This window comes from Calonectris borealis, chromosome 1 (assembly GCF_964195595.1).
Source record: "Calonectris borealis chromosome 1, bCalBor7.hap1.2, whole genome shotgun sequence".
NCBI lineage: Eukaryota > Metazoa > Chordata > Aves > Procellariiformes > Procellariidae > Calonectris > Calonectris borealis.
Genome location: NC_134312.1, coordinates 218301723 through 218322330, shown reverse-complemented (window position 1 = coordinate 218322330; position 20608 = coordinate 218301723). Strand labels below are relative to the sequence as shown.

General features: G+C 50.6%; 1 protein-coding gene and 1 long non-coding RNA gene across 3 annotated transcripts; one reads left to right on the top strand and one right to left on the bottom strand.

Annotated features, from left to right (window-relative positions):
* Nucleotides 1–3076: 3076 nt before the first annotated feature.
* Nucleotides 3077–8979, bottom strand: SERPINH1 (serpin family H member 1). 2 transcript variants are annotated; one of them, XM_075140359.1, is made up of 5 exons: nt 8849–8979; nt 5593–6206; nt 5298–5396; nt 4658–4890; nt 3077–4475 (listed from the first exon to the last, which is right to left on the bottom strand). In XM_075140359.1, the coding sequence occupies exons 2-5, from the start codon at nt 6173–6175 to the stop codon at nt 4173–4175; spliced, it is 1218 nt and encodes a 405-aa protein (XP_074996460.1). In that variant the 5' UTR covers nt 6176–6206; nt 8849–8979; the 3' UTR covers nt 3077–4172. The 2 variants fall into 2 exon arrangements, with proteins under 2 accessions (XP_074996460.1, XP_074996461.1); XM_075140360.1 differs by having other exon boundaries at nt 5593–6209; nt 8849–8901.
* Nucleotides 8980–10886: 1907 nt separating this feature from the next.
* LOC142077949 (uncharacterized) lies at nt 10887–17673 on the top strand. The gene is made up of 3 exons (XR_012672090.1): nt 10887–10953; nt 13893–14025; nt 17509–17673. It is a non-coding gene; the product is annotated as an uncharacterized LOC142077949 (long non-coding RNA).
* The last annotated feature ends 2935 nt before the right edge of the window (nt 17674–20608 follow it).

Sequence of the window (20608 nt, the reverse complement as noted above, 5' to 3'; positions counted from 1 at the left end):
TTTGGTTAAGTTTCAGGCAGAGATTCTAGTTCTGTCAGCTCCTTTCCCAGTGTGTTTTTCAAAGTCCAGTGCAGTAGCGGGAAGAGACTGTTATGCACATCATAAGAGATCGTGTGTGCAGGATCAAGGCTTCGTTTTGTTCAGATTTCGAGAAATTCAGAACCCATTTGTTGCATTAACAAAAATTTTACAAAGCTGCAAAATTTGCTGCTTAGGAATAGCTTTCACATCCAGATTTCCATTTTCAGGAGGCTTCTCTGCAGGAGCTAGGCAGGTGAGTTATGAACTGAAATTTCAAACTGACGGTGTCAGGAACTGGTCTGTCTGCCGGCGTGTGTGGATGTGTGAGCCTCAGCCTTCCTGTTCCCAGCTTCCCTGGCAGGCCGCCTGGAAACCCGGCCTGGCAGGGTGCTGGCTGGGAAGCTGGTTAAGTCTGTCAGAGGCAGATGTGCCTCAGAGAATGAGTCCGTTTCCAGGTTTATGTCCACATTTTCAGTGGAAAGCTTTAAAAACGTTATTACGTGTTAAGTGTTAGAGTATGTAATACTAACATTAATTTTTCAATTTTTTTTTAAACGTGAATTTGAATTTTGAAAAAAAAAAACAAACTGGACCAGCTTTGTTACTTTGTACGGGGGAATGTGTGAAAGCTGAAAGGCCTGAAGCAGTAGAAGGGTGACACACACTGCAAGGGCTTGCATGTTGTGTCTAAATTCTTAAAAGTCCCTATGTACTAGATGACGATCAGCTGGAAATTTCTCCTGCAGTCCTCCAGTGAGGGCTGGCTTTCCCGGAGATCACTCAGTTTCTTTCTGGCTTAGAGCCCTCCAACCCGGTCCATCAGCCTATTAATCTCAGAGTGTGGATCACTGGTAGAATCAAGAGTTGTTTAGTTGCTCGTGCGTAAGATCAAAAGGTGTGCAAGTAGTGTGTTTCAGAGTGGCATTGCTGTACCTCTCTTCTTGCTAGAGCCATTGTGAGAAGTTGAGGAGACCATCAAGGATTATCCCATAATGGTCAAGGTTTGCGTGTGTGAACTGAGTACCTTTCTAGCGTGCATTGGTTGGAGTGTACCACCACCGCGAGCTGTTTGAAGAAGCAGAGTTAGGCGCCTCGTTCAGTTCCCTGTGTCTTGAGGGTGCTGTCTTCCCTAGAATGAAAAACATGAGTATTTAAAGCTGCTTGCAAGACGAGCTGGGGGTAGGATGAGCTCAGGAGCTCTGGAAAGCTTTTAACTTCCTTGCAATATTGCTGTTCCAGGCTGATGGTGTTCCTGGGCAGCCACGGTTAGTGCTGGAGGTGGCCGCTGTAATCTTCTGCAGTGAAAGACTGATCTGGCAAGCATATGGTGCTTTTTCCATCTGTGAGGAGCTCCATGCCGATGTGTGTGCCTGCCCATCCCAGATACGTGCTATTTTGGCACAGGGAAAAGGGGAAATGTCTGTGGCTTTAGTTTTGCTTCTGTCTGAGTGGCAGAAGGTTGCATGCTTGGATGGACAGCAGGTTAATCCATTTCCAGCAGTGGAAGGACATGGGCCAGCAGGGTCTGACGCTGCTGGATTTTCCAAGACGTGGCTGTATGCCCGCAGCAATGGTGCAGGTTCTTGTGGTTCTTTTCCCTCTGTTTATCTCAACTGCATCCCAGCTAGAGAAGCTTTGGGTTGTAGGGTCGGGATGGCTGGTCCCTGTGGCTAACAGCTCAGTTTTATTCCTATGCTGCCGTATTTTCTTTTTAACTGAGCCATTTGCTGCTGTTAAATGTCAGAGCAGGGGAGGGCAGTAGGTCCTCTTACCTGTGAAGCATTAAAGATGCTGGATACTTGCAGTTCCAGGAGAAAAATGTTAAAGTGAAAAGCCAATCTGCTAATAGTGTTCCTTTCCCGTGACACAGATGTCATGGGAATTCACGTGTTGTTGGGTATTAAGTGTAACTTTGGCCCATAATTACAAGATTAAGAAAGGTGTATTGGATTTTAGGATGGCAAGGAACCTCTCTAAGCTCTTTTAAGAGTATTTTGCCTCCACCCAAACCCTGCAAGTGACTGTGGCTGCCCAAGGTTCATTGAAAAAGTTTTATTGCAAAATTATACAACTGTCATTGTGTGGTACAAGAACAGACAATAAAAGCCATCAGACGCCTGCATCCACACGATGCAAATTATTCACAATATCCCACAGTGTGTTCTTGCCTTGCCCACCCCTTTTACCCACCCCCCATCCTCCATAACGTGCTACAGCGTGTGGGTTTCAGTGCGCCGACTCGCTGGGTAGCGTCTAGCATACACACGGGGCTTTAGGCTTCCTGTGCATTCCGGTACATCCTTGTGGATTGCCTCCTACCTCCCAACGCGGCGGGGAAAGCACCTGGGAGTATGATCTGGGAAGAGAGTAGGGACAAGACCTCCCATTCTGGCTGGCTTGGACAGGAATTAGGGCAGATGAGCTTTTCTGCAGTTGTGTAACCTCGCAAACCTGGAGAAGGCATGGTTGGGTCAAACCTGGGGGCGCAAGCTGCTGTATTTTTGCCTGTAGGAAACACCTTATAATAGACTTTGTAGTTGTAACTTAATAAATAAATGGAAATAGGCCTGTGTATGGTCTGAAAAAATGCAGTATTGGGCTTCTATGTAGCAACCTGAGAGCAAGCACATTGGCAGGGAAATAAAAACGAAGAAAAGCAATGCAGTCACTGTCCTTGCTGCTTTCAAATAACTGGCACTTCGATTGTGATGCACAGATTTCTCTCTTTTCAGTAATCTTGTCATTACTTGGCTTTGTGATGTCTCTCAGTGCGTAGCAAGGCTTACCTGACATGTGCTTCAATGCTCATGGGATCGTTTCAGTTACTTCTTTAAGTACTATTAACCTGATGGTATCCCTTAAAGAGAAGAAGATAGCAATAGCCTCCAAGTCTAGGCTGGAGCAGGCTGTGAAACTTGCTAATTACCAGACATAAATACGAGTATAACTATAAATACATTTGTTTTTCAGTGTGCCCTTATCCAGGTCAGCCAACAGGGAGTTAAAGTATCATGGATGAGAGGAGCTTCAGAAAAGGATCATTAGGAAGTCAGGCAATGGCAGCTCTAAAGCTTTTATTTAAACAAGAAAGTGATCCACCTCCCCACGAGAAGCCAGCAGGAGTCCCCTGGCCTGCTACGGGAGCTGATAGGTACCAGCCCTGATCGTAATTGGGAGAACCTTCGCAGTCTCCTTCCCAGCTGAGGCAGAAGCACCGAGAGAAGTGGAGTTCCTCTGTTGGCCTGGTACAGGATGTTTAATTCCAGATGTTGGCCCAAGAGCCCCCCTTGGTGATCCCCGGAGGGGTGGAGCACAGCCATTTCTGTCACGCAAGAGTGTTGAAGGCACCTCAGGTTTATCTTTCTAGAAGCCCATCTGCTCTTTGGCCTTTCTGCTGACATCACTAAGCCACCTACTTCTCTGAAGCGTTGGAGCAAAGCTGCACTTGGCTTTGCAGTGTGTTCTAGCTGATGACCTGCTGCGGTTGAAGCATCTAACAGTCACCCAGAGCAGGGTTAGGCAGGACAGAGGGGCACAACTCCATACAATCTCCGTTCTTACGTGCTGTCACGGTCCTGCTCTGTTCCCAGGGCCATAGAGGGGGCTGGACCGCAGAATTGGCCCTTCGTGCTCTGTCACATACCGCTGAAGGTAGAAGAGGGAAGCAAGGAACAACTGCAAAGCGACCAGAGCAGCTCTGGTGCGGTGCCGCATAGCATCTAAGGGGGAGAAAAGTGAGTGGCGGAGCTAAATGTGCAGAAGCATTTGAGATGGAAGGGTGGAGGGCTTGTGCCTTTGCAGGGCTGATGGTAGCAGCAAGGTACTCAGCAGGAGGCTTAACTCTAGTGCAGGGAGGAGCTGGGCATCAGCCTGAACATCTCAGCTGAGGATGCCAGTAGCTGAGACAGTGCATGCCAGTTCCCTTCCACTCCTGGTGACCCTCTTGTGCCAGGCTCCCCTGTTCCTCTCTGGAGGTGGGTTTGTGCAATAAGTATTTTGGGGTGAGGTAAAGTGTATGCTGGTTTCTCAATGCACCCTGGTCTGAATAGCACCCATAGTTCGAGAAGGATACAAAATAGTGTTTCCCCTTTTTTGAAATCCCCCACTAAAAAACACAAACCAAAGCTCTGGAAAAAAAACCCCAAAACTAACTACAACTCATCACGCATCTTGTCCCCTTTGGGTCTCACGAGCCTGCCGATGAAGAGAATGGAGTTGGTTTTACTGTCCTTGATCATGAAGATGAAGGGGTGGTCAGCATAGAAGAGCTTGGGGTTCCTCATCTCCTCTCGGCCGTAGATGTCAGCATCGTAGGGGTTCCCTTCCGTGTCCCATTCAAGAGCAGCAGCGTGGAAGACGTTGGACAGGTAAAGGTCTTTCTTGCCAGAGATCTTGGACAGGTCAGCCTTGGTTTTGTCAATGGCTTCTGTCAGGCCCAGATCAGCCAAGTGTTTCTAGGAGGAGAAAAGAGGTCAGCAACCCTCCCAGAGATGACACAGTGCAATCCTTTCTAGCCATGGTTAGACTAGCTGCTGGGAAAAGGATGACAGGCACAGATAACCCATCATCCCACTAGCTTCTCCCCCACCCCAAAGAACTGTAAGGCCCAACTGTTTTCTTTAAGGACCTCCTTTACCTGAAGGTCGTGGCTGACTTCCAGGATGACTTTAGGCAGTGAGATGGCCACTGATCTCTTCTTCATCTTGCCAGCCCAGGCCTTTAGCTGCTCCCTGTTCAGCAGTTTCTCAACCCTCTCTAGAGGCTCCACATGGTTTGGCATGATAAAGATCATGCTGGAGAGCTTGTGAGCAAGTGGCATCTCTACCACCTGGAGCTTCTCTGTCTCATCATCATAGTAATTGTAGAGACCTTGAAATCAGAAGCAGGAAATGGTGAGATGTGGAGCAGAAGCAAAGCTACCCACAACCTTGTTGTGAATTCACCCTGGACTTTCCCTGACCAGCAAGGGAAGCGAGTCTGAACATTGTTTTGGGAACTGGCCCAGCATTATTGGAGTTGGCAACAACTCAAAAATGCAGCTCTCATTTGAGCTGGGATTTATTCCTAACAGCCAAGCACCCAATAGTAAACATGGATTCTCTCTGCTCACAGGGAGATTGAATCAGCAGAACGAGCACACTCTGCTTTGTTCTCCCTCACTCATTGACCATGAGGCAAAACAATCTTGGAAGCTGTTGGTGGAAAACGGGGTAACGGAGCAGCAGTGAGCGTAACTCCAGCTGGCCTTGACATGGGGCAGGGGGTTTGCAACTTACCTGTGCGATGCATCATAGGAACTCCCACAGTGTAGGAACGGGTCACCATGAAGCCACGGTTGTCCACCATCTTATGATGGAACTTCTCATCCCAGTGAGCTACAGGAGAGAGAAATTCAGCTTGTGAGAAAAGGGAATGGGTGGTAATTTCATGCACAGTTCCTAACTACTCGCTCTGAAAAAGAGCATGCCTCCAGTGGACCTAGGGTTTGTTCACCTTCCCATTTGGGCTGCGATATATTGGCTCAGGCTAGGTTTTGGGTCACTTGTATCAAGAATTGAAGGTAGAACTTACGCTTGAAGAACATGGCATTGACAATGAGGGCCCCATCAGTTTTCTCAACGTCTTTCGTGACCTCTGGGAGTTTCCCATCCGTGGTCTGGGCTGCCCACTCGTTAATGGATTTCAGGGCGCTCCTCTTGTCTCGGAAGTTGATCTTGGAGTGCTCGTAGTTGTAGTGTTTCTTGCTGTTCTTCACAAAGTCATCGGCGAAGTTGATGGAGGCAGGGCCGTACAAGCGGTTGCCGATCTTCCAGGTGACGTTGCGGGCTGTGCTGTTGCTGACCTCGTTCAGGAGCTCGGACAACCCGCTGTGCACGTAGTCGTCGTTCAGTTTGTCTGCGCTGAGCACTGCCTTGGCTTGGGAGGCGGTTGTGGCCTTGCCCCCAAGGGACACAAGGCCGAGGGAAGAGGCCACGACCACAGGGGACAGCAGGATGTTCTCCATGTTCTTGTCTTTCGCCATGGCATGGTAGAGGTTGAAGGCCAGCGTCGTGCTGCGGTCAGCCAGCGTTGTTGCCTTGTCGCTCAGCTTCCTGTCCTCCGAGGGCACGGCTGCAGCGAGGCCGCAGAGAGCAAGCACCAGAATAATCCACATGGCTTCAGCAGCACCCAACACCTCTGAGGACCTGCTGGGCAAGAAGACCTCACCGTCAGCATGATTCAAGCCCTTCCTGGAGCATTCAGAGACCCCCGGGGCTCTTCCAGTGAAACCCACTCCAGTGATAGCCAGAGCATCTGCATCAACACTTCACTTGGGGTGCAACAATGCCAAGTCCACACTGGGCTTTCTCCTGAGCAACAATTAATCTTCAAGAGTCCAGGCTGGCATTCCAGCATGCAGAGCCTGTGCATTTTGAATGAAAGCTTCCTTTTTAAGCAATTTTACTATATTACTATATGTTCATGTACAATAAATGATTTAAGGAGGGGCTAGGGGATGGAAGCAAGATATTTCTGTCCCCAGAGTAGCAGGTCAAACCTCTGCCCTGGTCAGGAAAAGCCAAAAGCGGGATGTTTCTGCTGCCCAAGGGCCACATGGCACAGTGCTGCTCATCAGTCCAGGGGCTATCGTGGTCAGTGTACGGCAGGGATCGTCCTCTCTGGGGACCCCAGCTTGGTACCCAAATGCTCAGCTTTCTAGACACTAGATGGAGCACATGAGCTTCCACCAAGCTAAGTCAGAGGGGCCCCTTGAGAAGATCCAACGCTGTCTGGTCAGCTCTGTCTGACTTAGTTTTGTCTGTACCTCCCAGGGAGGTACCGGGACAGAGGAAGGTGGTGGACCCTTCCTTTCCTCCAGCAGAGCCCCCTCCCAATAGGTTCATGCATTAGGTAGATGCATCTCATCACAACGTAGGTGCACCCACCCCCAGCGAGGGCTCTGAGCTACTAGCTTTGATGAATCTGCAGACTGACCAGTCCTAAATGCGGTGCCTGAAAGCTCTTTGGAGCTCATCCCGCCTGCCTCCGAGGCTATAACCTCTCCCCAGACCTTCCCTCCCTCCTGACTTCACGCTGCTCACAGCAAACCTTCCCGAGGCAGTTCCCCAGGGCTTAAATTCCACCTCCATGCCCAAAATGAGCTTTTCCTCGACAGGCTGCATCATGCCCCAGGCTACAGTGAAGTTGCCTTCCTCAGTCCTCTCCTCCCGCCCTGCTCCTGGCCAGCCTCAGAGGCTGCTCCTTGCATGCGGAGACAAAACAGGGCTGCAACGGGGCAGCTTCAGGGTTAAAGCAAAGAGAGCAGGAAGCCAAGGGCCCGCTGGGATTACATATGGAAGGAAACACGCACATAGCCCGAAGCAAAGAGAGTGCGCAGTTGCACCCTTTGCCAAAGTGGGAATTACGTAGGCTCAGAGAGGGAGGCAATTTGTATCCTAAACTCCTTTTGGGTGCAAGCCTTCCGTTAAAAGGAAGAGCCATCCCGGCTACCCAAGAGCAAAGACTTGTGCAACAGGCTCAAAACTGCCCTTTGGTCCACTTTTAAGGTGCAGACAGCATCGGGTGTGGCAAGCATTTAAAATCTGAGGGGTTTTCTTTTGGTTTTTTTCTCTCCTTTTTTTACTTCTAAAGGTACCTTGAAACTCTTTCATAGTGAGGTCAACGTTTGCCTTTTTCATTCTGAAAGAAAACAGATACATGGAGTAGTTCTCTTGCGAGCAACGGGCGGCCGACGCCGCTTACATCCTCAGCTTAAAAAAGGTTCATTACTTCACAGACTGGTGAGAAATTTGGCCGGGCGCGCTGGGCTGCGATGGGTGACGCAGCCCGCGACGGCGAGACAGAGAAATTTTGCCCATCCTTGGATTACGGCTGAGATTATTGGTGAATTCGTAACTCAGGGTGAAAACAGGGGGAATCTGGGGGGGAATGCGCAGCTGATAACATCCGTTCCTGCGTTTGTACGGCCCAGCCCTGCAAGGGGACGCCCCGTGCCAACGTGGCATTCCGCAGACCTCCTCAGGGCTGTCGGGGACCCGCTCTCCGGCAGGATTTGGAGGTGCCATCGCCCACGACAGCCAGCCAGAGGCACGCACCTCCTCCGGAGGCACGCACCCCTTCGAGGACCGTATTTCTCCCGTGACCAAGACAAAGCCGCAGGACGGAGGCGTGCAAGCAAATGGCCATTTCCATGTCAGCAGAGGGACGTGACGCTTTGTTAAGGCAGCAGAAGGACAGGGTTAGTCGGTCTTGTCGCAGGGAGGCTGTAGCGAGAGCTCTCCCTCCTGCGCTGGGCTGGTGCCCAGGGTCCCGGAGGCTCCCAGGCTGGGGCTGGAGCAGGGGCTGGAGGCTTTCTCCAGCCAGGGCTGCTCTGGGACCACCTGGACCACGTTGGTGCTTCCTTTATCCCCCTCTTCTCTTTCTTCACCCCCTGAAAGTTTTTCCTGGGTGCAAAACCAGGGTGCAGCTTCGCTGCAACCGTCTCTAGCAAACTGGAAGTGGTGGTGGGAATCTTTCACTGTCTTTTCTCCAAAAACAGAGCCAGCTTGTGGGGCAGTCTGCACCCTATACATATCCCCAATCCCAACCCACCCCAATGCAACCTACCCCCCATGCAACCCCCTTCCCCCATGCAACCCCCCCATGCACCCCCCTTCCTCCCGTGCAATACCCCCCTCCCCCCGACTTCCCTGCCCTATGGGGCCAGCCAGGAGCATGCAGGACCCCAAAATAACACCCGGCCTGTTGCAATCCCAGCTTGGCCGCCATCCCTGCCTGGCAGCGGTCCTGCGAGCCCGGGCTGCCCCGGGCCCCCCCACCCCTTTACCTGCGGTGGGGCGGGCGCGGTGCGGGGCTGGGACGCTGCTTTGCTCGGCTCCCCTGTGCACCTCGCCGTCCCGCGGAGGGGGTATATAAGGGGCCGGGGAGAAACTTCTGGAAAGTTGGGAAAAACTTCTCAAAAACGTCTGGGGAGGGAGAGGAAGGGGAGGATCCGAAAAAAGCTTTCCCGGCCTCCCGCCAATGGCAGGGAGCGCCCGGCCCTGCTGCTGCTGCAAGGGGGGGTCCGGCGGGGCTGGGGGGGACGCGTGGTCCCTCCTTCTGCCGGCAGGGCCCGGGCTGCTTCTCTGCCTGCCCCCAGCCAAGCCTTAAGCAGGGGTGTGGGGGGCTCTCCCAAGCCCAAACGGTGCTTTTGCATTTTTTACGGGGCTCTGGTTCATCTTATTTCCCCCCCTCCTGGCACCTCTTGAGGCTGGGTGGTTGTTGGTGCATGAGGTGGGTGATTTGTTTAGTGTTGCTGGGGTGTCATCCTCCATGAAGTCGGGGTTGCAAAGGGCTTCAGCCACGACCGGAGCAGTCACAGACAGCAAATATTTAACATCTGCACCTGGTTCAAGCCACATCTTGCCATCTGAAATGTCCCCGTTTGGTGATTCCCAGAGGACCTGCATTCGCTCTGCAGCGACCTGATGGCCACGTTACGAGGCAGCTGGAGAACCTCCTCATATTGCTGTATCCCACAGACACTGGTTTTCCATCCATCTCCCCACCTGCACTAACACCCACCTCTCCTTTTCCCCAGCAGAAGGGGCTGATGGAGTGGTGACCTTCTTACCCATCACATCTTCCATACTTCCAAACTTCCCCCTGCACCGTAGGCATGAGATGAGCAGGTCAGCTGGGGTCTGTTCTTCATCGTAGCATAACACAGCGGCAAAATCCTCATGTCTGGCAAACTTACGCAGTTTAGAAAGGCATTACGGCAGCAAATATTCGCAGCCCCAAAGTAATGTTGAAGGAGTTAAATGCTCATGCCGCCCGTGCCAGACTGCCTGGCTGAGAGCGCTTGCAGCAAAGTATGTGCCATAGAGAAGCTTCTGCGCTGAGTCATGCGTATCGAACGCGGCTCGGTTTCAACTCTGTCACATTTTAAGCGGGCATGGGATTTTTTTTTAATGGCAATCTGGGTAATAGTGATATTCTAGGTACCGCTCAGTAATTAAGGACCATCCTCATTGATGGTTACCACATTAGCGGAAGGATGTTGCATCATTGTGTTGTTTAACTGATGTCTATGTCTTCCCTTGCTTCTAATCACCACATAATTTCATTCCCCCCCCCCCCATTAATGTTGGTTTTGGCTCTGCAAGGTTCTCCGCTTCCCTCACAAGACAGGGGTCTTGGCAGGTTGCTACCTCTTCTTGTTGCTATAGTGGAAAACAGCATCTGATTTAGTCTTCTGACTTTGAATATTCTGCCCGCAGACCTGGGTTGTTGTCTTGCAAGCACCTTGCATTGGGATCATCTCATCTTTCCATCTGTCCATTTCCCTGCACATCAGTCCACCGATTCTAGAAGATGGCATCAAAAAGTGACTTTTTTTCTGTCTAAACCGTTCAGATGATGCCATGTGAGTAGATACACCACACCTCAAATGAGGGGAGGTCTTTGAGCCCTAGCTGTAGAAATTTTTCCACCAGCTGCAATAAACCAGCTCCTCAGAACTCTAAGAGCAAAACAAAACGTGTGTTTCTACGATGATTTCTCTCACAGCACGGTTTGCAGCATCAAGACCTTGATAACAGCGGTAGCAGATCACGGGAGGTTTGTTCTGGTCACTGGGTGTTTGCTTCTGGCTGTGAGAAAGATTGTCCCATTCATCCATTCCCAACAGCCTTTATTATGGCTGAATTGATCCATGCGGTGTCATTTGCACAAAAGCTGTTACAAGGGAAAAGTGCCAAGGGGTCTCACTCACTGGGCGACCTTTTGGGTGCCAAGCATGAAGTCATTTCAGATGCCCGAAGGCTCCTAGCTTTGTGTGATTTATTTAATTTTTTATTTTCTTTTTCAGTGGCGCGTGTAGAGAAAGAAATACCTGAACTAAACACGTTTCCAGCTGACATCTTCCCTGGGCATTTTGCATTCAAGCAGGTACCTTACGCTGCAAGTCTTTAATGATAATGTGCCTAAACGGTCCTAATGGCCTCACAGCGGTGATGTTCAGAGATCAGCTTCCTTCTGGGAGGGATTCAGTGGGAAAGAGAGGTTTGAAGTACCTTAAGCATCATATTTTTGTGTACACTAGTGTATATTTGCAGCAGTGTTCTTGGCTTTGTGTCTGCATAAATGATCAGAATGTGGCCCCACGGTTTTTATAGCACAATCTTTGCGTTATTACTATGTTGCCATAGCAAAAAAAAATGAATTTGCTGATAGCAAACAACCAATACACAGGTGAAAAGTTTCTTGTCTGTACCAGTTGAGAAATGAGAAAAGCTCCTTTAAACTTCCAGTGTCAGCCTTTCTTCTCTGCCAAGCTCTGAATTGCTCCACCTTCAAACCTTTCTGTGTAATTACTTCTCATGTAGGATTTTTTTTTTCTTCCTAGTAAAATTTAAAATAAACTCTAAAACTTTTAATCTTGATTTCTTTCAATGCCTCCCAGTACCAAACTCTTGACAGAAGTGCAGGGCTCTGTGCTTCAGTCCATTTAAATGGCTTTGCCTCAGTAACAGGAATTTGGAGTTGAATAAAAACAGTTCTTTGTGTTCGAGAACAGGCAGCCTAGCATAAAGATATTTCAATTTTTGGCTGATTTTTAAATGTATATTCCCCCCTATTCCTGCTATCACTAACTGTCCCACACTACTAATTCATGCCCCCCAGACCACACAATCCTGAGTGCATTGCTCTAAGAAAACCACAATAAATCTGCAGGGCTTTAGGATGTGAATATGCAGAAAATTCGTAAATTCTACCAAAATTTCAGCAAACAACTTAATCTTGACCGTGAACGTATTTTCCAGGGTAGAAGTGCTAGGAATCGGGCCGATCTGCATGGCAGGGGGAGATTTCTGATGATTTCCAAGCGCGATTGGACTTTGCAGGCGCTCTGGCCAGCGCTCCCAGCCCCCACAGTGCCACGTAGGAGATCCTACAGCAGTGGGATGGGGAGAGAGAACCGGGAAGGGGGAGCGATACTGGGAGTTGCCTTCTTCCGTCTTCTCTGCTCCTTTAATGAGAGGGCCCAGCTGCCAAAAGACACATCCACTTCTCCAGCACAGCTCCTCCCCTCCAGCCGCCCAGCTTTAAAACACACTTGCGCATAGGGCAAAACTTGCATTTCTTTTGTCGCGAGTTATTTCAAGTGCGGTTATGCTCCCTGGGGAGCCTTTGGATTTAGGGGGCTGCAGATCAACTGAGCTATAACATACTTTAATTAAAAAAAAAACCAAACAGTTTGTGATACGGGTCTGATCCTAGGCACCCCGACAAACCAGATGGAGATTTGCAGGCTGTTGTCCCAGCACCTGGGCCGGGTGTGGGGGAGCTGCTGGGGTGCAGGACAGTGAAATCCGACTGGTACTGGGAGTCCTACACCCAGCTCTGCGGTAAAGAACCCAACCATGAAACATCTGGACTGATGCTGTCGTGGTTGTTTGGCTTGTCTTATTTAAAGCAGTGTTACTAATTCACTTGATTATATATTAAAGGAGCACTTTATTTCTACAAAAGCAAATGAAAGTAAACACTGCAGTCTAAGAGGCTCTTTGGACAGAACTTTTTAAATATAAACTCCAGCAGCTTTGCACATTCACCCTTTCCTGTAGGCTACAGTGACCCAGGAGACTGACCCTTGTTTTCCCGTATCAGTGCAGAGTCTGTCATCTTCTAAGCTGCCGTGACGCAGGGCTGGTGCAGGATTTCTGCTTTCCAGGATCAAGCATGGTCTGTAGCAAGGATAGGAATGAAGGCAATTTGCAGAGCGGAGGTACTTAGTCCCTTCTTGTAACTCTCAGCTTTAATGGGGCACTGTTCACCATATCCCACAGTTAGGAGCGTGGAGCTAGGTAGAAGCTGGCAGGAGATAATTTTAAAATAGATCCCAGGCAGTCCTTTTTCACGCGGTTGCATCCACAGGAGTCAGATGGGATCTAATCTAAAAGGATTAGACAAATTAGACTAATTAGTTCCAGAAGTAGATACTAATGGGGATGTACGCTGAACATCCCTAATCCAGCGGGTCTGGGTGCTGGGGTGGCACAAGCACAATGGACCACAGGCAAGCTGGAACCAGTTGCTTGTCCTAAAGGTGCTTGCCTCTCCCATGGTCGCTGGTGGAGCAGAGCTGGACAAACCATGCTGGCCTAGTAGGACATTTTGTATGTCCTTATGAGCCTCAGAGTTTATGAGCCTCACCTCCCCTTCTGAGTAACTCAGTTACCTCTGGGGTTTCTCTATGCTGCAGATGAGGAAGGCAGGGATGTTCGCTGGCACTGAAGAGCAGCTGAGAAGCCGTCCTGGTGCTGAACATCTCTTGGAGGGAGCACAGCACATGGCAGGATTAGGTCTTGGAGGATTAAAAACCATGGGACCTGCAAAGATCACGGTGGGGGCAGCAAAGGTGATCCTCTTTGCAGCCTCCACCTTGAATGCATCTAGTCTTCCTGCAGAGGATGCAACAAGCCTGGGAGACTCCCTGGTACAATCAAATTCCCAAATTTGCACGTCCCCATTGTGTCCCTGATCCTGCTGACAGCATTATCTCACCTGCCTGCAAGGGTGAGACAAAGGCAGCGCTGATGTGAATGCTCCCCTGCCTCTGCACCGCTTCTCGCTCCTCCTGCCTGCATCTGCTGGGCATCGTTTTCTCACCTAATGAGCAGGAATGGACAGAGAAGGTGAACTAGCCTTAAAGAAACCCTCCCTAGGTCAACTCAAACCTTCTCAGATGAGTTCAACCCTCCCCAGACCATTTCTCAGAGCTTCCCAGGGCAGCCCCAGGAGCAGTGTTATCACTGATTCGTCTGGGATTGCTGAGGAACTTGCACGTGTCTCAGTTTCACCAGCCAAATCTCTCCCCAAACCAGAGCAAACGGGTCTGGATAGAGCCTGGAAGCAGCCGTGGCTGGTGGAGGGATCCAGCCTGAGGTCATCTCCCAGAGCCACGTGAGGAGCCATGGGGGCCGAGGATGGCAGCAGCCAGCATGACTCCAGGCTCGGGTGAGTTCCCGGTAGCACTCAAACACCACGGCCTCACCTCTAGGCAAATCAAACATGTTTTGGGTGAGGGGTTCCCCATCCAGAGCTAGCCAGAGCTCGCCTGGTCCTCTGGGTACCCACATACAAAGGCTTTGGGGGGATTCTGCTTCTCTGCTCAGCTCAAGGGCAAGTTCAGGATTGGTGCTTTAATTTTCCCCTTGCGACATCCTCCTTTGCCGCTCTGAACTCATTCATGCAGCTGAAGGCGTCACGGAGCAATGGCTCGGGATCAGGCAGAATCGCAGCCTTTTTCCCCCTCTCTGGCTTGCACCCGTGCCCGGGTCCCGGTTTGGCTGGAGCTGGAAGGGATCAGCTTTGTCTGAATAAACAGCACACAAAGGATGGCAGTGAAGCTGAAAGGCTGAGTGTCCCGTGGATCTGTGCCCTGGCCTGTCTGGTCTGCAGCAGGGACGAGCCAAACTCATCTCTGCTAGCCTGCTGTGCCCGGAGCTGGAGATGCTGGCCCCTGGCTTTCTGGGAGGTCACAGGGTGGGTTTATATGCCCTAAAGGTGCAAATTCAGCCTATGGATGCACACATCCTCTGCAAAGCACCGGTCAGCTTTTGCTTCTTCAGCAGATGTGATGGAGGAGAAAAAGGAAGAGGAAAAGAAGTGCGATTGCCCTGGAGGGGGGCGAATTCTCCATCCGCGGTATCACGCGGGTATGCCGTGATGCACGAACAAGGAACGACAGGCTAGCGAGGCCCCAGCTGCAGCTTTCCCACAGGGCATAGAGGAGAGAGACTCCCTTGATCCCAGTTTGTAATCCCTGTTTAATACTCCCAGAGAAAAGTTCAAAATCCACAGGCTCTCCTGCCAACACGTCGAGGCCGGGGGAAATTCCTCCGGTGCTTTTGGGTGGAAAGAATGGCATCTGCGCGGCCTCGGCGGAGGTCCAGCACGGGTGACGGCAGGTCGGATTGCAAACCCCTGCATCCCATACCTTCCCGGGAGCCGGGCTGTGGGGGGAGGAGATGGGGTCCTTGTGGACAGCCACAGCTCAGGGGCAGGAGTTTGCCATCCCTGGGCAGCAAGGTGGCCGCCGGGTCCCATGCTCTTTCTACACTGATAGAGGAGCTCTGGTTTGGGGTCGTGGCAAAGGACTCAGGGCTCCGGGGTACCCTTTCCAGGCTGGCTGGATGAGCTGCCTTGGTGATATGCGCTCCTCACCCCCTCCCTTCTGCCTCGTGGTGACTGGGATCATCTGGATCCACCCGAAAGTTAACCGAAAGAAAAAGAAAGCGGTTAGTTTTTCGGCCACGTCAGCCCCACAAACGCCAGGGCCATCTCGAGGGCAGCCTGCGAGAGCAGGGTGAGACCAGTGATTCGGGATGCCGTAGCTTCAGTTCCCCACTGTGAGGAGCCTGAAAAATGTGCCATTTCCAGTTTTTGACCCTTTATTACAAAATATGAGCCGAGAAGGCCCAGGAACAGGGAGATTGGTCTGCTCAGAGTCATGCGTGGAGTGGGGCTGCGCAGGGGAATCTGATGTCTCGTTAAAAGCTGAGTTCCCATCCGCTGTGACGTTAAAGCTCTTCCTCGTCTCTTCCTGGCTGCCTTTTTTCAAGAAGCATATGGGAACTTAAATGGATTGAGCTCTCTGCCTCTCCTTTAAATTGGGTTGAAGCTGCCAGAAAGCTGAGAGGAGGCGCAGACCCACACGCCCCCCCCCCCCCCGCAGCGCACCAACCGTTTCAGGCCTCTTCTAAGGAAATGGGATGTAAAAGGAAACCATTTATTCTGGAGCCAGCTGAAGAAACAGAAACGCCCCTAAAACCGACCCTTGCTTGGAGAGAGATCCTGCGCCAGCCAATCTTCTGCTTCCAGCGCAGAGCCCCGCTGGGGCGGGCAGCGGGGCGGGTTCAGCGTGTGCATGCGTGTGCATGCGTGTGCATGCGTGTGCATGCCCACTTGTGTGTAGGCACACAAGTTACACGACTGCCTGTCTCACCGATCTTACCGGTGTCCCTCGAAGTGGCTTGGTTGTTGGAAATCAGGTCCCCACCAAGCAGCAGAGCTGCAAAACTCTTCCAGTGGTGATGCCGATGGGATGGGGGGGGGCTGAATGCAGGACAGGGCTCGGGCTGGTGTTTTTGCTGTGTGGTGGACTTCAGGGTGCTTGATGCGGCAGTTTTAAGGCAGGAAAGGAGGAGGGGAGAGATGAATTTGAGGAAAGGCACTCTGGGCTCCGCACCCCCCCTGCTCCGGGCAGCGGTCCAGCAGGAGCCAACGGCAAGTACATTTCTCATCGCCCACGTGCTGCGGATATGTAAGCAAAGGGATGCTTAGGAAGGGGCTTGGCAGCCTCTTCGTCTTTTCTGCTCTTACAGAGGCAACAGAAAAGCTGCCTAGAGGGATACAACAGAAGAAGGGACTTCATCCTTCCTAGGGTCCAGGGACCACGGGCTCTTGGTTGCCCCAACCCTGGTGACCTTGTGCTGGTCTGGTGGGACCAAACCAGTTCATGTCTAGATCTGAGTTGCTGCGTTTTTGCTTGGGATGACAGTGCACCCACATGTGAGGCAAACGTCACACCGGCCGGGTGCCTTCACCTAGGTCCAAGCTGGGTCAGGGAGCGTAACCCTCGTGGCAGTTTAGGATGTGTCTGCAAAAGGCCAAGACCAGTCTCCGAGGCAAGGGGACGGGCTGGTGGAGGATTGAGCGTGTGTCGATGAGAACAGAGATAAGGCGTTAGAGGGTTTCTTTGCTAGCTGTGCCGTAAGAGCGCTTGAGCTCAAGTGAAAGTTCTGTTGAACTTAATTTGGCCTTTCCAAGCTTTTTAGCGCTTTTTGCAACTTTAATGCCACTTCTGATGTCATTTTGCAGTGCGTGATAGATCCATGGTGTCATACGTAATGTTTAATACATTTAACCATGTATTTCTCTCTCTCTGAAGTTTCCTATATCCCAGAATACTGGTTCAGCGTGCGGGACCCTTAGCAAAAAGGGACGTCTTTCATACGTCCCCATGCATCAAAAGCCACATACTACGCTTAGCCTAAATACTCCTGCCTGTTTAAAACATGCCAGCAGAGAATTGCAGTGTGTATTTCCTAGCTACTGTACAGATCTTCAGCGAAAACCTGGCAGGAAAGAGGTGGCAGGCAGGATTTCTGGAAAACTCAAGGAGCCCACATGATGCAACCCAGATGCATTCTTGCAGACCAACTAGTGTCATCTTTAGAAGAGGCCGCTAGCATTTTGCTCCAGATGTTAACGGGCTGCATCCACACATTAAAGACTTTTCCAGGGTCAGATCTCTGTCCTGCCAGAGCACCGGGGTTTGTGCTGCTGCTATTGCAGAGCCACATTCATGCGTCAGGGAGAATTATGTTAATTTTAGAAGCGAAAGCCACCGTTAGATTTCCATTTTCCTTCTTTTATAACTTGCAGGGAGGAAAGTTGTCGATCATCCAATGAACTTTTCTCTCTTTCCCATTTTAGAATTAACCACAGCTGCTGCCGTCTTCACATCCAGCCATGGCAAAAGTTTCTTCTTTGCTTCTTCCTCACAAGTCACCCTCTGGCCATTGCACAAAGCAAGTCTTGCAGGGTTTGAGCGGTGCGCACGGCTGAGTCTTGTTACACTCAGATGGTGTCCTGGCCACCAGGAACAGGTAACTGGGATGCGGTGGAGGTGGTAGAAATGCCTTTGGCTGTTCCTATAATTAAATTAGCTACTGCGGGCATTGGCAGCAGTTTGGCCACCGCAGGTCAATATACCCTGGCCTTTGTCTGTCTCCTACACCATTGCATAGACCAGACGTTATATTCATTCATAACACGCTGATGAAGATATTGCGATGACCCCTGTATTGCTAACAGAAGTGTTTAACCTAGGAAGGTTTTTTCCCTGGTCATCCCAAACGGGTCTAAAAACTCACAGAAGTATTTAGTTGTGGGAATAGTCAGGCACTCAGGAGATGTCTGTGGCTTCGTTGCTGCAGTAAGAACAGCAAATGAGGATTCTGGAGCAGGGGAAGCTCCGTAGCTGTTCCATGGGCGATGGCCCTGGTGATGCAAGGCTCAGCATCTGCGAGCTGAATCATACAAGGGAAGATCTGACTCATCACGTATGAAGATCTGCATCTGCAGATGTCCAAGCGTTTTATGAAATTAGGCAAGGCTGATTGTCCTGGCTTAAGAGTTGGGGAAACTGAGGCACGGAGAGCGAGTCTGTGGTAGAACCAAAAGCCAGGCATACTGCAGCATGAGTCCTGTACCAGTTTTACTGGTTTGTGCTGTATTCCTTCTCCAAAAGGATGCTGAGTACTTTATAGGGAGTGACCGAGGCATCTTCTCGCTCCCTGGAGACAATCTGCCCAGCGGGCTGGTACCCTGGGATGTTGAGCTGCCCTTTGCCAGCTGCACCTAAGCAGGGCAGAGCCCCTGTGATTACCCCAGCTCAAATCTCATCCATAAGAGATAGAATCATAGAATCATAGAATCATAGAATCTTTTCCAACCTGTATGATTCTATGATTCTATGATTCTATGATTAAGGTTGGAAAAGACCTCTAAGATCATCGAGTCCAACCATCAACCCAACACCACCATGCCCACTACACCATGTCCCTAAGCGCCTCATCTACACGTCTTTTAAATACTTCCAGGGATGGTGACTCCACCACTGCCCTGGGCAGCCTGTTCCAAGGCCTGACCACTCTTTCAGTAAAGAAATTTCTCCTAATGTCCAATCTAAACCTCCCTGGTGCAACTTGAGGCCATTTCCACGGCCAGGCAGGCTACATGGTCCTCACAGCCACAGAGCAGCCCTCTGTATCCTTGTCTTCTCTCCCCTCTTCTGGTCAGTCTGTCATAAACCCCAGGCAGGAACAGGCTCTTGCTTTGTGTTTTTGTACCCCCTAGCACCATGATCGATGACCCTGCTCCTGTGCGGATGCCCAAATTTTGTTTTAAGCAAGAAGCTGTCTGCTTCCCGCAGCAGGAGGGGATGCACAAACTGCCTCTCTTTTCACCTCCAGCTACCGGGCTGCCCAAAGGCAGCACCGTTCATGCTCTTGGCCCAACACACAGCGAATTAAACATCTCTTGTGTAGCACCCGGGGTTTGACAGGCTGTTTCCAACACTGGAGGAGGCATCGGTGCTGATGAACTTGGTTTTGCACACAAGGTCTCTTGTTCAGCAGGGGTGGTTGGGCAAGAGTGGGAGAGGTGGGGTAGGAGGACTAGATGAATGAGGACCGTTGTTTCACTGCTGATTACCTTCGGGGGGTGCTGGATGTTTACCAGCCATGCACAAATGGCTTGGATTCAGTCTTGCAAAATAATTTGCACTTCTGGACTCTTGGCTTTGACGACGAGACCTGTATGCCCCTGTGATCACTCCTGGTTTGGTACCCAGGGGAATGGTGTGGTTAGAAAGACACGTGTGAATCGAAGCCTCTTACAGATGCCCTTCTCCTCTCCTGCATGGATCTGGCTCAGCCCCATCCAGCTGGGATTTATTTCAAGCTCATCTGCTGCCCGAACATAGAGAAGAAGCAGCAAAGAATGAAAGGCAGCTCCTGAGCTTTGAATAGTTCAGGATGTGAATCAAGGGCTGCAGTTTATTTAAAGGGAAACACTCGAATCCTAAACTTCCAAGGCCACAGGTATCTGTTGGATATGGTACCACCCAGCTGTTGTTATTGTTGGCTGCAGTTTCCAATGGCAAAGCTGTGTGCTGGACATGCAGAATCATGGAGAAACCGTAATTTGTACATTGTACAAATTGCAAACAAGCCGAATTTGCTTCCAGGTGGAGACAGTTGGAAGATCTCCAGATCCAAAATCCTGGTTTCTGTTCAAGCCCATAAATGGTTCCTGCCCCAGCAGCCTCCTTTGATGCTGGCTATGAGCCGTAACCCACCTAACACGCACTCCCTTCATGGGCCTTTTCTAGGAGAACTCCCTGGCACCTTTTCAGACACAGCATCCACATGGGAAATCGCAGTGGCATGGGAATCTGTTTTCTCAGTGAACACACGTGTGATGAGGGGTTTGCAGAGTCAAATGGGGAACGTTTGGTGTCTCCTGTTCACCTCGATTCACGAATACCCTCCAATGCCACATTTCCAGGTTTGATTTCACTTTTTTTTTCAGGAATCCCCCCTGAGCATCCCTTTGTCTCCCTTTTTTTCTTTCTGCTTGCTTTTATTTTTCAACTTTTAAATTTTTTTTTAACCCTATCTCATTTTCTCTCTGGACACAATGACAGGAGTTAGAACAAAGCCATTTCTTTGTCTTTTCCATGGATCCTGTGCCTCTGCTTTGAGCGTGTGTCTGTGGTAGGACTCCTGTTATGCACTTCCCACATAGCAGCTAGCGGGGGATAATTCACAGAGAGGACACATCGGGCTGTTGCTTTCACTTTGGTTAACAGATCCAAAGGTCTCAGGATCTTTTAAGCATCTAAATTAAATGAGCGGTCACTCCCAAAAGACAGGAACCTCGAGAGATTAATCTAGGTCCCTCTTCGGACCGTGGAGGAAGTCTGCGATCAGGTCTCACATTAGAGCACACGTAGACCCTCTTTCTAAGC